This window comes from Montipora foliosa, unplaced genomic scaffold (assembly GCF_036669935.1).
Source record: "Montipora foliosa isolate CH-2021 unplaced genomic scaffold, ASM3666993v2 scaffold_427, whole genome shotgun sequence".
In the NCBI taxonomy this organism is placed as follows: Eukaryota; Metazoa; Cnidaria; class Anthozoa; order Scleractinia; family Acroporidae; genus Montipora; species Montipora foliosa.
In genome coordinates, this window is record NW_027179731.1 from 257501 (window position 1) to 272500 (window position 15000).

At 37.4% G+C, this 15000-nt stretch overlaps 1 protein-coding gene and 1 long non-coding RNA gene across 2 annotated transcripts; both read left to right on the top strand.

The window, feature by feature from the left end:
• The first annotated feature begins 3325 nt into the window (after positions 1-3325).
• On the top strand, positions 3326-4966 carry LOC137988807 (uncharacterized). Its single transcript, XR_011120830.1, has 3 exons — positions 3326-3348; positions 4077-4349; positions 4893-4966. It is a non-coding gene; the product is annotated as an uncharacterized lncRNA (long non-coding RNA).
• Positions 4967-5092: 126 nt separating this feature from the next.
• Positions 5093-14526, top strand: LOC137988767 (neural cell adhesion molecule 1-like). The gene is made up of 6 exons (XM_068834725.1): positions 5093-5204; positions 5765-6028; positions 6908-7186; positions 9672-9923; positions 12446-12697; positions 14471-14526. Exons 1-6 carry the CDS (start codon positions 5093-5095, stop codon positions 14524-14526), a joined length of 1215 nt encoding a protein of 404 aa, XP_068690826.1.
• The last annotated feature ends 474 nt before the right edge of the window (positions 14527-15000 follow it).

Sequence of the window (15000 nt, forward strand, 5' to 3'; positions counted from 1 at the left end):
AAAACATGGATCTCCAATATCAAAGATAAATGCTGTAATCTAGCGTGATACTGGTCACATTGGCATACATGGAGGGGTGCACGTACGTACAGTCGATGACGTCATTGCTATAAAGCCAAGATTCCTTACATCGACGGGTTAACCATATTTTGTTAACAGTGATGCTTCGCGGAGCTCCGCTATGAAATCCTTTTCCCTGACTTTTCAGTAATTTGTTTTCACTTGCTTTGGGTTATTACGAAATCGAAGCAAGAAAAAGATAGAGAAAATCACTAAGCAAATTAAAAATCAACAATACATCATGTATCATCATAAATATTCTTGTTCTTTCGCCATTTCAACCTAATCAAAAACATAAAACAAACAGCGGCTACAAACATAATGATAAAGCGCATTTTACTTTTGACTTGACGTTTCGTATACTACAAGATACATCTTCAGAACTGACGGTTGAACAAATATATAAAATTAAAAAGACTGGTAACTAAGAAGAATAGGATAAAAATAGCAAGATAAATAGATAGCAGTGAAAACTGACCGTGTAATAAAGCCACAGTTTTTCAATGGCAACGTTTTCGTTTAACGATGGTTTAAGGTCATGTATTAATAATGTTTCCTTTTTTTTTAAACAAAGCAAATCAGAGCTACCATTTGCTAAAGCTTGAAAATGGTCCCATTTTATGTTGTGACCTGTTTTTACTGCGTGATCTGCAATCGCAAAGGTTTGACTGATCCCTTTGAGTGCTTTGAAATGATATTTTTTACGGTTACGTAAGCGACGTTTCCTTTTACCAATGTAAAACTCATTGCAGTCCCAACAAGATGCCTTATAAACAACTTTGGATTTTTGTGATTTGCGCAAACGATCTTTATAAGGGAATAATACTTGATTCGACAGGTACTCTGGAATATTACTTTGAGGTTTACAAACCCATAAAACTTATTGATACAAGATTTTAGGTGGCGTGTGACAAGTTCACTTTAAAAACCTAAATAAGGCAAAAGAAGAATGACATCTTTCTTGGGGACTGTAGCGATAGGATTAGAAAATTTATCTTGACTACACTCTTAATATTGTTGTAGTCAGCAATTTAAGGGCCCCTATCCCTTTTTTCCTTCCATGAGGTTTTTCTTTTTCAGGTAATAATCAAACTTTTTACTATTTGTCGTTATTCATTTCTTAGTGTATCTTTTTCAAATAATTTGTCATGTTCCGGGATGTTCCAAAATGTTCCTTGTTCCTGGTTTTACTAACATCCATGTTCTGACTCAGTACCACCTCTTAGCACTCTAATTACATAATTGTATAATTCTCTCGGTATTGTTGAGAAAAAAGTATTAGATATTTTTAAATACCATGGAAGAAATTTGTGAAACATCTGTTTACTGGTTTTGATTGGAATCAGTGTCGTTACCACGAGTTTTAAAGGTAAAAAATCAGAACAACTATTAAGCTGAAAAACGTTCCCTGGTTAAAAAGATTAAAAAAGATAAGCTCTCGGCTATTAGTCTATAGCGTTTAATTAATGAAAAAGGTAACGTGCGAATGGAAACATATACCAAAAGGGGTGCGAAAATTGTGTTTATAAAAGTACAGTAGAGCGTTTTCACTCACTTGACCATCATCTATATTGGATTACTGAAACAAAGGAAAGTACTTGCATAAAAATAGACTTCAATTCCTGGAGGATTAGTTAGGTAAACCACCGTGGCCGCCATTCCTTTCTTTTGGAACAACAACATGGCCGCCGTGACGTCATGTGAAAACGATCTATGCAAAAAGAAGTGTGAAAAAAGCTGAGAGAAAAATATAAATGAGGTTTAATTACAATAAAATAGAGTATTATCTAGGTAGCGGTTTCGAGTGTGTGCCAAGATTCTAGTGTTTTTCGAACGCGGTAATTGCGTTTGTCAATAACACAAGCATTATCGAAGTCAATGAAATGATTGTTTTGCCATGCATGGTTGGCAACATTTGAGCCTTTTGTATAGTTCTTCAAGTTTCGTTGATGTTCCTTTTTTCCGGATCTGGGAGCATCTTCCGGTTTCTCATATGTAGTTTCAAGGACAGTCTTTACATGGGATTTTATAAACAGCATCGCATTGGAGATTCGATCGTTGGCTGTACGTTGGAGACGAGAATTCTTGTTGAAGGGTTTTGAATGGTTTGTTGACCACACGGATTTCATTGTTACGGATTAATCCCGTAAGAGGTTCGGTTAGGCCACTGTGGGGTGGCTTCTTATTGAGAATGGTAGAAATAACAGCCGAGGGGTAGCTGTAAGCTTCAAACGCTTCTCTGACATGGTTAATTTCCCGTGTTTTTCCTTAGAGAAACAAATCGGTGATAAACATTGTCAAGTAACAATGTTTTTATAAACTTCACGTTTTGTGTGCTACAACATACATTTTCAAAAGTGACAATTATGATTTTGAAAATTATATATACAAAAATTTCTGAAGGTCTGGGACCCAGACTAAGAAAAACGATTTTAGCAAAAATCTAAAAATAGCAGTTAGCTATTTATAAAGTAAACGACTTATCGCTAGCCTGCTGAGGTTAGAATTAACAGCTGGATTAAGTTCTTTAATAAACAATGTTTCTTTAATTTTACAGTTGTAATCAGTTTTTCCTGATGCGAGGATTTCAACCTCAAATATTAAAATTAAAAAAAAAATTCTTGTTTTTCAGAACACTCACTGCATCAAATCTTCCTTGCCATAAAAAGATCGATTGATGCGATCTAACAACTCCAAGGTCATTTACAAGGCTATTTGCTGGGACTGCAATGAATGGACACAACATGATTTTGAAGTCCTCGCATCAGGAAAAACTGATAACCACTGTAATATTAAGCTGTTACTTTATTTATGAGTAACTGCTGTCAGCTTTTTGCTAAGATCGATTTTCTTGGTCTCGGTCCCAGACCTACTGAAATTTGTTTTAAGTGAATAATTTTAAAAACCATAACGGTTACTTTTGAAAATGTATGTTGTAGCATACGAAACAATAAGTTCATAAAAATGCGTTACTTCACAATGTATCACGGCGATTTGAGTTTTATTTCTAATTGAGCTTTGATTTCCGAAGAACAACAGTTTATATGATATTGTTTGTCTTTCGTTAAGAAGGGCAGGACTTACCCTGTGCTAACAGGTGTTTCTTGAAATTAGTTGATGGTGGCTGGAGTGATTGGAACCACTGGAGTCTTTGTACAAGGGACATTAACGGCATGCAGATGCGGACGAGGGAATGCGTGAATCCAGAGCCACAATTTGGTGGGATACCATGCAAAGGATCTACTACAGTTATGAGAGGGTGCAAAAACACGTCAAGTTGTCAGCAAGGTAAATTACCAAAATCAACGCTGTTTGGGTTTGAATTGCTTGCTAAGCAGTTCCTGAAATACCTGTCAATACCCTCTTACTTGTCCTTTTGTAATTTACAGAATGTTCATACTCTCTGTGTCTCTTTTTGGGGGGTGTCTTCAAACAAATTCTTCTGAACTGTCAGGAGCCCATGCCTAGGAGCTTACAACTTCATTGCATCTATGAAACGGCGTTTTTACAGACCAAGTTATTTATAGTTTGATTTTCCCGCGAAACCGGACCTTTCCAGCCAATCACAAGTCTTGCATGAGAAATTAATCCACATGGGAATGATGATTGGCACTCGTGCAAGCCCAATCGTATTTGAGAATACGTCTAAAAATAGCTTGATGTGTGAAAATGCCATTACATAGACCTAGTATTGGAGCTGTAGGCTCCTAGTCATGTGCTCCTGGAACTGTCTAGCATCCTGGCCTTAGCAAATTTTTATACACACATTTGATTTTTCCAGTTGATCTGAAGGAGAAAGCTAGGCAATCCTCATACCTTTTGCACTTATCCTATTAGTTATGAGAAATAGATGGCCACTTAACGCTGCCTGCCAAAAAGGGATACAAGGAGTTGTCATCATATCTCCATTAATTTACCGGGGTCAACATAACTACATGTAATATTAGTCAATTACAACCCAGCTAAAAATGGCAGAATTGGTAGTTATTCACTAGCGCAGCAATTTCTTTTATTAGAATTTCCAGTACGTTTTCAAACAGAGGGCAATCCATCTACTGGACTGATGCAAATTCACAAGAACAACACCTGGAAAGCGCTTTGTACCGCACATTGGAATAATAGTGAAAGAATTCTTGCCTGCCATGTAAATGGCTACTCTGACTACAATAATGACAACTTTACAGGCAATTGGAAAAGAGGACATACAAGCTTGATGAACATCACTTCTCATTCCTGTTCATCAATCACTCAAAGTTGTGGGCTCATTAATAAACAAATCGAATGTCCAGGTACAATGTATGAATAAAGGAAATATGTTTCATCCATACCATCGTATAGTTTTAACACAGCAAGTCAACTGAAAACCTTATTTGTTAGTTTATAACAACCTGTGGCTCTCTGTATAGGAAATAACTCGCTGCTGGTAAAAAAAGGTAAGGCACTAATTGGAAGCTTAGCAACTGAGGTGCAGTTGAGCTGAACGAGAAAAATTTCTCACTTAGCTGTGCTTCAGAGCAGGACTTATTTAAGTCCAGCACACGTCACGGTCTTTGTGACTGATGACTCTGAAACCGCTAACTCTACTTTTAAGAAATGAAGGCCCAACTGGAACAGTTTCAATGAGTGGGCTACCTCTTAAAACATTATCATTGCTACATTATTAAATTAATGCTTTTAGCATCGCCAATCCAGTGCAAAGTTTTAGTCAAACGGAGATAAACTAGAGATATTGAGGAATGGACAATGAACAGAAAACAATGGTTTGTTGAAAAAAGAAACGTGGAGGACAATTAGAACCAAGCATTGCTTTAATTGGTGTGTCATTCTTTCAGTTTCTGTGCGCCTAATTGGGGCGAAAGTTGTGTATGGTGGAAGAGTAGAAGTTTTTTATCGCAGAACATGGGGCACGATCTGCCGCAACAAATGGGATATCAACGATGTCAAAGTTGTTTGTAAGCAACTTGGCTTTAGAGGTGCCCTGGCCGAATTCATGACAGGAATGAATACCACTGAAAAAAACATACCCGTTGTGATGTCAGATATAGCTTGTACTGGACAGGAATCCGTTTTAGCCCAATGTAATCGATTAGATGGAGAGCACAAGTGTCCGGAAGACATTAGAGCTCAGGCCTTGTGTGTACCAAGTAAGTAGTCACTTTTCACCATGACCGTGTATTTAATCTATTGATGATGACAAACGAAGGGTTGCGACTTGAGACAATTTTTTTAACTTGATCTCTCTCATTAGTATATTGTTTAACATTTGTGGGGAAAACTAAATATTTTGTACTGTCAATTCCAAACAAACTTCAATTTCACTCTAACTCTATTTCGAACAACAACAATAACATTTTTATTTGCACATTTTCTTTAAATCAACAATGGAAATCATCTTTAAAAAAAAAGCAATTATCCAGATATGCGTGTACTGGTCATAGTAGCAAAGTAGCTTTCGAGTTCACCATTACTACCCAAAATTGAACAATGTATAATGGAAAAAAATGAAATGAAAACTAGCACAAAAGGATTATGGTTGAAATGGAAGTTTTTTATTGGTAACAGTTCTAGAGGAATAAAATGTATTTGAAAATAGATTAAAATACAAGAACCTTTAAGTTGAAAAATATATTTACTGCGAAAGATTTGCAAACACTGATAAGAAATTTTGGAGAGTAAGTTTTTTAATATAACAATTTTGTTCTAGACAACGTGGAAGTTCTGGAACAGAAAAGCCTCAGTTCTAATCTTGGTAGCACTAACTCCGTGAAATGTTCCTTAAAGAGGGAGAATCAGAATGAGTTGGTTAAATGGTATGAAATTGGCACCACTGTGAGAGAACTCAAGTCAGAAGGAAGAATTGAGGTCAATGGTGTAACTTTGACAATAAAAAATCTTCAGCTGCATGATGGCGGGACATATGAGTGTCGAGGAGTAGGTTACACTCGATTCTACACAGTTTACGTCAATGGTGAGTTTTTAAAATGTTTGGAAAGCCACCGATACACTATAAATCATCTTTAACGACAGCAACATAATGCGAGTTTATCCTTAGGCCCGTTTCAAACGTCGAACTTTCCATGTGCCGAATCTAATACAAATATTAAAAATCTATTGTTTTCGCTCATTTGCATTAGATTCGCCACATGTAAAAATCGACGATTGAAACGGTCCTTATCCTCATCATCTTAATTTTCACCTTCATCAACATGGTCCTAATCATCAAGATCGTCACCTTCACGATTTTCATTGTCATCATCATTGTTAAATTTCCTTTGTTCAAGGTAAATTTAATTTCTCGACTGTTTGTTGATCTGGTCTACAACTTTATCATCTGCGTTGCTCTTTCCTTTTAAGAACTTTCATTTCATTGCACATTACCAGCAATAACATATGTTTTTCATAAGAATTCTATCAGTAAGTTATCATAATTAGATAAGATTGTCAGTCTTTCCGTGAAAGTAATCGTTGCAGTTATGAAGCAACTAGATCAGTTGCAAAAGAAGCCTAAAAATTCAACAGGACTTGAATCCCACTTGCTCTTACTACCATCTGTCCTATAAGGCCAACTGGGAGCTGGTCGCTTGTAAGTTCGAATTGTAACTCGAAATACGTGGACGCATGAATGAGGGTGGATGTATGAAATATTTCATGCGTTTGAGTCCTGTTTAGGAGTGGACTGTTACAGGCTTCTTTCGCAATTGACCAAGTTGCATCATAACTGTGATAATCTACATAACCGCAGTAAGGTGTTACAATATAGTAAATTTTCATATATTCTCTCTATCATTATCATTATTGTGTGTTAGCTCTGCAGGAGATTTATCCATCACCTTTTTTTCTTCTTTAGCCCAATTTAAAAACAAAAGACCACAACAAAAACTTATATATGGCAAACCTGGAAAAATAAGTTGTACTGCAGAAGGAAATCCTCGTCCTCAATTTGAATGGAGCAAAAACAATACCCTACTCTTAGAGGATGACAGATTCACACAGTTGTCAAATGGCAGTTTGCAGATCGATACAGTTGGGCGGGAAGATAATGGAGCTTACAAATGTTCTATAAAACAAACCAAAGGAAGTGAGATAATCACCGTTTACTTCCAAGATATCAGCGTGTCTGTCATAGGTGGGTAAAGGTGGAAATGATCAAGGTTGCTTTCGTAAACAAATAAGAAAAATACCAGTTCCCAAAAGCTAGCACAAATTTGGAACACCAGAAAAAAGGCAATGAGTAAGATAACCCAAGTTTAGATCAACGCCATTCCTTGAATAATAGGCAAATACTTACTGAATAACAAATGACGACTTACCACTCCATGCTATTGCAGCCACGAATCTGTCAAATCCCCAGACATTAAAAGGACGAAGGAAGCTCAGTCATTAGACAAGGGCACCTCACAGCAACAGTTGACAAAGTACTCCAGAGGTCTAATGAACGTATTGTATTTAGCATACTTGGTTTAAAGTAGGGTTACCATCATTTGGAAGTAGACCTTGAGGCACACAGCATTACGATCTTTATGACCCACTGAGGACTATTTCGCTAAAAGCACCTCGCATTTCACATAAGTTCAGCTCAGATTTGTCTGATTCGAAGCTGTGCCTGCCACTCCATGTGGGATGACACCACGGTAAATGAAGAAGTTTCAGCAGATGATTAAGAGCTTGTTGAACTAGACCAATGCCTAAGGAACTGAACCTTAAATTCTGATCAGTGCAAATAAATATGAGGATTTGTATGAGTTTATTCCCCAGAGCCTCGAGATGATGCATTTTGTTTAAGACTGATTTAAATATACCGAAAGGGGGCTATTGATCAGCTCTCAAATAACCATTTCTCAACGGGCTTGATACCTCAGTTGTTAGAGCACGTGCAGCGCACTTGCACTGTCATGCCATTTCAGCCTGGATTTCTTCAGGCTTTCTTTGCCACTCTCACTTATCTCTATTCCGGACTTCAAATATATCAATCTTAATAAATTCCAAAAAAAAAAAAAGAAATCAGTTTGGAGAAACTCTTCATACGCCTGGTTTACCGTATCTGACCACTGACAACAGACTGCAGTTTGTCTCCAGTGTATTTTAAAAGCACTAAAAAGCTTGTGAGTCCCTGCCAACAAGGGAACATGGCTAATTTGAACTGGGGAATAAGGGAGCAATAACCAAAATATCTTAGAGAACAAGTTTAGGGATAAAAAGGCTGGGAACAAGTTTAAGAGTAGTTTCGCGAACAAGGGAAGAAAAGCAAATTTTAAAGCTAACAAGGACTCTTCCTGGGAGGGCCTCACTTGTGGCGTAGAGCACAGGAAGACAACGCTATATTACTGCCCCAAGCAAATGGAAAAGGGGAGAGGATGAACAGGTCTATTCTAAAGTGAATCAGAATAGCTCAAGCACAAGGAAAACAATACAAGACCGAAACTTGCAAGTATCTGGTGGCATAGAGATCAACTCCACCACTTACAATGCTGTAATTATAAGCCAGAAGAACGTCTGTTTAAGAGGAGAATTCGTACGAAGCGGACTGAGAAGGGACAGCATTGGAAGAGCGAGGCAGTGACAGAAATTGAAAGTGATAGCCAAGCTATAAGTACAATAAAGCGGGAAGACGAATGCGAGGATTTGATCTTAAATGTCCAGGTTCTTTTGAAACAAGATGGGCACTGACACATTTGGAACCGCAGCCGTATTAAGTTGTTTGCTAAAATAGGAGCAACGTTGCCATTGAATCTCCACAAGTTGTTATGTCTAAGAGGAATACCAGTCAAGTAAAGATGCAAGGGAAGACACCAGCTATGTTTTATCGTGACAACTATGCCAATTGAAACTACTGTTCCAGAACGTGCGACAGAATTTAGAAAAGCCCGGAGTCCTGTTTTATGAAAACCTGCTCCTGCAGATCCAAACACTGGTTGTGAAAGAACATTAATTAAGGTCCGTTCCCGACCTCCTTTCAGATTTGCCCCTTTTTCAGACTTGAAGACCTTTTTTTGTAAACTTTTTTGGCTTAATAAGCCCTCTTGACTTTACAACATCAACCAATTGTCTTCTTCTTAAACGTTGTTACGTGTGCTTTACGCATTAACAACATCCTAACAACACGCTGAAACGAAAACAATCCTGGAACAGAGAGTGTGTACGTGTCTGGTAAATGTAGATAAAGACGAGATGAAAAGTAATAAATTTCTTATAACTATTAAGTTCAATGATACCAAATTATTAGCAATAATTACGTTTGGACTAAATTAACAAACATTAATATCACTTATGTAGATAAATAAAATCACTCAAATGACTTACACTAGGCAAAACAATGGCAAACAAAAAAAACAACAACAAAGCTATGTAAAATATAACTTTACAAAATAGCTAGGTGCCTCAATATAATCCTCCTCGCCTTGTAGGACCAAAATAAAGCTTTGGTAGTGTCTTACAAACCGCCATTAGTGTAGATATTTTGTTTAAGGCAGAAAAAAGTAAGGAAACAGAAGACAAGCATATTCCTTTTTTTTTTTTTTTTTCTGGGAAGTTCAGAAAGCAAAATAATTATGAACTGCTGCAGTTCAAGTAAGATCGTATTATATTAACCGGGCTTTCTCTTTTATTTTAAGTTCCACCAAATGTCCGGCTATCAGGAACATTCCATAATGTACTTGAAGGAGACAATATTACTTTGACTTGTACTGTCATCGATGGTTTGCCAAAGCCCCAAATAAGCTGGTTTAAAGATAAACTTCCGTTAACAGAAGAGAAAGCAACATTGGTTAAAAGAGACATAACAGAGGAAGGAGAAGGCACCTACACCTGTGTAGCAAAGAACGAAGGAGGCTCTGCAAACGATAGCATTAATGTCATCGTTGATGGTAAGAAGGAACGTAATGCATCACAGTTTTCATGGTAGACATAATTATTATTTCATGAACGGTCGTGATTAGAACGCAGACTTGAGAGTCAGGCTGGACCCAAATGACATTGACACCATTACTCCGAGGTGATACAGAGGTCGTGTTCAGGGGCCGAGCGACTAGCCGGTTGCACACCCCAAGTGCACACTCCCCCGAGATCCGCCCCTGCATTTCTGTATTCATACACTTATTCCTTCAGTCTCAACATTACAACATAGTAAGAGAACTGAAACTTTACTATGCACTTGTCGGTTCTCGAACTCGAACCCTCGAGATCTGTAGCCTGTGTCTTCATCACTTCACTACAACGACGAACATGCTCAACCCGAACACAGTTGTTTTCATTATTTTCTTCTAAATAACAAGTCAATTGATATCCATGCAGAGGGGCATTCATAATAACCAAAAGTAATCCTAACCTGACCCTCATTTTTCTCTAGGCTTAATTTAGATTCCAAAAAGTGCATATTCAACCTAGTTAAAATAAGGACCGCCAATGTAACCTTCAGTCGGCGACAAAATTAGTTGTGACAGTTGCCAAAAGAGCACACTGGCAACCACACACAACCACAACCCTAATCAATGTTATACCGCTGTTGACAAGGCTCATAGGAAACAGAAAAGAACACACTGTCCCTGGGGTGCAGGCGGGGAGGGAGCCATTTTCGCACCCAGCTTGAAATCGACTCTAAAGGATAAGAGTATCTCAACAATTTTGACGCCGAGTGTTAGCAAAAACGGATTCAACTTGAAAACGGATTTTATCGGCAACTTGGAAAGTATGCTCGACACCCTTTTTGGATGGCCACATCATTGAAGTTTTCTGTGAATTAACTCATACTTAACGCAATTTTAAGCAAGACAAAAAATCTGAAAATAAATTGTCCTTAAGGCAATATAATAAACTGCATTTACACGCTGACATTTTACTCTAGTGAGCCTTTGACGTCACGTTTTCCTGGATCCAGCCCTGTGAGGTCCAATCGGTCAGTTTTGAACGTGAACAACGGCCGACCTTGAAATCCAAAACTTGCACTAAAAGTAAACGGCCTGTGGATAAAAATCAAAACTCAAAATTTTGCCAGTCAGGTGTTAAGCAAACACAATTTCAAAATCTGAGAAAAAAAGAAGTGATTTTTTTTATTTTTATCACAGGGGCACTTTAAGAGCGAAGAAAGAGACAGTGACGACTAAGATTTTACACTCTGGTTTTACAGGCAATAAAGAAAATAACGACTTCACAATGGAGATGACATAAAAATACACAGTTTGCAAACAGTGCGAAAAACGCACCAAGGACCCAGGTTGTCGTCTTAATTGTTCAAGGATGACACTGAATTAAAGGGTTGCTTAGGTTCCTGATACAATAAACTGGAAATGAATGTCACTAGTTATCTTACCATAGTCATTTCTTTCCTTACAAGGTTTGGTATTCTCAGGGCTAGGCCAGTGGCAATTTTAGCATTAAAATTGTTATATTCTCGGATTCATTTTCTGATGAGGTGTTGTGAATTCGCAGAAATGCTAAATTATTAATATTAGAAAGGATTCACTGATTTACTCATGTCCATATTATTTTCAACCAATCAGCCAAACAACCAGAAATTCACATTGAGAAAGTATGCATAATTAGTTATCACTGAAACTTTGTGCCTGACACACCAAACAACTGGACTGTCCAACAGGACTGTCCCATTAATCTAAGAATTTGTCACCTAATGCTTCACTGGTCTTCGTACCCAAGAGGCTTCAAGTTGGTGAGATGACTAAGTTTAACAAGGTTTTTTACCCTTTGAGGCCAATTTGTTTCTGACACGGTGCATTTCATACGTTGATTCTAACGTTAAGATAACAAAGTTGAAACACTTCGGTCGCCAAAGATCCCCATTTCTTCAAAATGGATAACTAAAAAAACTCAATCCATTCAAACACTTGGAAGCAATAATGTAATACAGTAAAACCTCGCAAGTAAGAACCTATTTTGATAACCTGTTACCTTAAAATTAGTCAGTTGGACCCCCTCTAAACAAGAACCTGTTGACCCTAAAATTTGAAACAGGTTCCTAAAATCTAACAAAAATGTGTGCACTTTGGCAAGTAAGATCAATTGATTGATGTTCTGAAGATTCGTGTGATATTTGGATTTTACTTATTATGTTAATTTTAGATATGGCTGCTTCACGAGGGGCGAAGGCCGAATACCACTAAACTATGTTATATATTATCTACAATGTGTTAAAAATAAGAACCTATTTAAGAACCTAGATGGCCTAAATTTCTGTTAATTACCATTATGTAACAAGAACCTAAATTTTAGAATGGGAGGTTCTTACACACGTGGTTTTACTATATACCTATACAAAACATATAAGTCATCATCTCATCTGCATGGTGATACTTCTTAAATTGTGCAAGTTGAACACATATATATCACTTGACGATTGAGCAAATGTGATGTTTATATTTTTCTTTTTCTCTAGCTCTTCCTAAGCTGGATGCTGCTCTTAACAAAGACTCTATGCTTGTGTTGTTTCATTCTACATTACAATTAAAATGTATTGAGAGAGGAGACCCAGAACCAAAAGTGACCTGGACTAACAATGGAACAGAAGTTGCCAATAACAACACTCTTGTCATCACCAATGTGACTTTTAAAGATGCTGGCCAATATGGATGTGCTGCAAAGAACAGGGCAGGAAACATAAGCGGCAAAATTTGGATTGACGTAATAGGTAAGTCAGCTAAATCACAAGGCACCCAAAAAAACTGTGTAACCTCTGGATATTTAACTGTAATATAAATTTAAATGGTCTTGCATTGAAACACATATAATCAAATCAATCTACTTTACATGTTATGTCATGGATTGAGCAACAACAAGAATAGCGTACAGTCGTACATTTCAGTAATTATTACGATCTTACAAACGAAGTTATCACTGTGCTGGAGCATACAAAATAAATTCAACTCTGTAAGGTCACTGTAGGCATCTTTTAAGTAAGAGCGATTACATCATATTGCCATTTTGGTTTGATTTCAAACCAAGAGATCCAGAATTTTAACTGGATGAAGTACACAAGCCATTAAAACTTGCCATGCCCCTTCATAATTCATTGAGGGTAGAAAGGGGTATTTTCGTGAACCGTGAATTGCCTTTTCTATTTTCAGTAAAATGTGAGATGGCATTTTTCCTTGTAAAATGTTATTTTGTCAATTAACGTAAGCCGTGATTTTTGAGAATACTTATCTGTGAAATGAGATTCGGGTGTTTAATTCTCCGTAAAATGTGACGTGATCTTGCTTCATGGTTTTGTTTGTTTGTTTTATTTATTTTGTGGAAGTAGCAACCCGAGAAAGTATAACAATGGACTGTAAATATAACTCAGCAGAGCAAGGTAAAACAACTACATCTGGATTGCACGATTTCCGGAAACGTGAGCCTTCGACACATGACCTCGCTAGCCTTGACAGAGGGTCTCAACAGGGTTAAGCATGGGCCGTGAAAAATCAAAAAATGTTAACCGTTAAGCGTAAAAATGACCATTTACCGTGATTTCATTTAAATTTTGAAGTAGGATATGTAGTATTTTGAAATATTTAGAGTCTAAAGAGACTTCCAGGCACTCCGTTTTAACTCCCTTGCTCTCCAACATGTCCTCCACCTTGAATTTATCTGATATACATAATTGCTTATTGGCTCTGAATTAACTATTATCGTTAATTTAGGACACTATGTTCCAGGACGTGTGTTAGCAGAGAAAATAAGGAAGATAAAAATCATACCCGTGGATAGGTTTTCAACCTGGCCTTTCAACTGTATAGGAACCACTTCACCACTGGAGATCAAGACAAAAGAAGATCAAAACAAAAGATATACTTTAGTCTCCTATATAATATTATTGCTGAGGAGTAATTAGTCCTAAGATAGATTAATTAGGCGTGAGCCTTGATTTTAAAATGTTTAGCTTTGTTGTGAAGTTTGGTAAACGATCTTTTGCAGTGTTTAATATTGTTTGCTGCCGAGTGATAATACATCATTATCAAATTAATAGTGTTTCAAATATTGTCCCTGAGCAAATAGCGGTGTGGTGGTCAAGTGGCTAGGTGACGGGTTAAATTGATCAAAATTCCCAGGTTCGAGTCCTATGTCGATACACTTGGGTTGTCTTTTGAAATAAATATGACCATTTCCCATAATCCATATTAAACATTCAGTCTTCTAAATTAATGACACGTTCCCGAGTTACTGCATGCCTCACTTTCAAAGCGAGTCCCGGTGCACAACCATTCGGATGGAAATGAGTTGCGTATTCTAATGTAAATCAAACTAATTTCCTTTTCAATAGTTGAGCACCAAGACCTACTTCGAAATCGAGACAAATAGCAACTCGGAAATGGTCCATTCAGAGCAAATTAGCAATTTTGTATATCAGATAAATTCCTTGTCAAGGGTGGGCTGCGCTGTCCGTTCCCAGGGTATCTCTTCTTGCTTTTCTCTCTCGCAGACTCTCTCACTGCCAGGGAAAGGAAGAAGAGAGATCCTGGGAACAAGGCTGACTAGAAAATTGTCCAGACGGTCTGGAATCAATTAGCATTGCTCGATGCATGTTGTTAGCAGTTTTATGCCACTCATATCTTTGTGAAATATGAGTGTTATAAAAGGAAGTGTGAGTTTGTATCGCACGGGAGAAGAAAAGCCCATACAGCGGTGTAAAGTTCGCCTTAAGAACATATACAATTGGCCTATGATGAGTGAGTTTATCAAGAACATTTTCGACTCTATGGTCCTGAAACATCAAACAGAAAGCTTCGGTATAGGTTCCTTTGTCTCACAAAAGACGCAAACATCTATCTGACTTCTGTTGAATGGGTTAGACAGCCTTGTTAAAAATTTAGCACACGTTCATGTAGATTACAAAGAACACATCGATATGAATGCTAACAACACAAGTAGAAAATCTACATGTCGTGTCCTATTTTAAGCACGAGACTTTCAGCGCTCTTCAATACGCCCAAGACTTTGGCATGGTAGCAA

Bases quoted from the DNA above. Each gene is read 5' to 3' on its own strand.
- LOC137988767 (XM_068834725.1), top strand. From the start codon at position 5,093: ATGTCAGATATAGCTTGTACTGGACAGGAATCCGTTTTAGCCCAATGT. The intron at 6,029-6,907 runs GTGAGTTTTTAA...TTTCTTCTTTAG, and splicing joins CTACACAGTTTACGTCAATG to CCCAATTTAAAAACAAAAGA. The intron at 7,187-9,671 runs GTGGGTAAAGGT...TTTTATTTTAAG, and splicing joins TATCAGCGTGTCTGTCATAG to TTCCACCAAATGTCCGGCTA.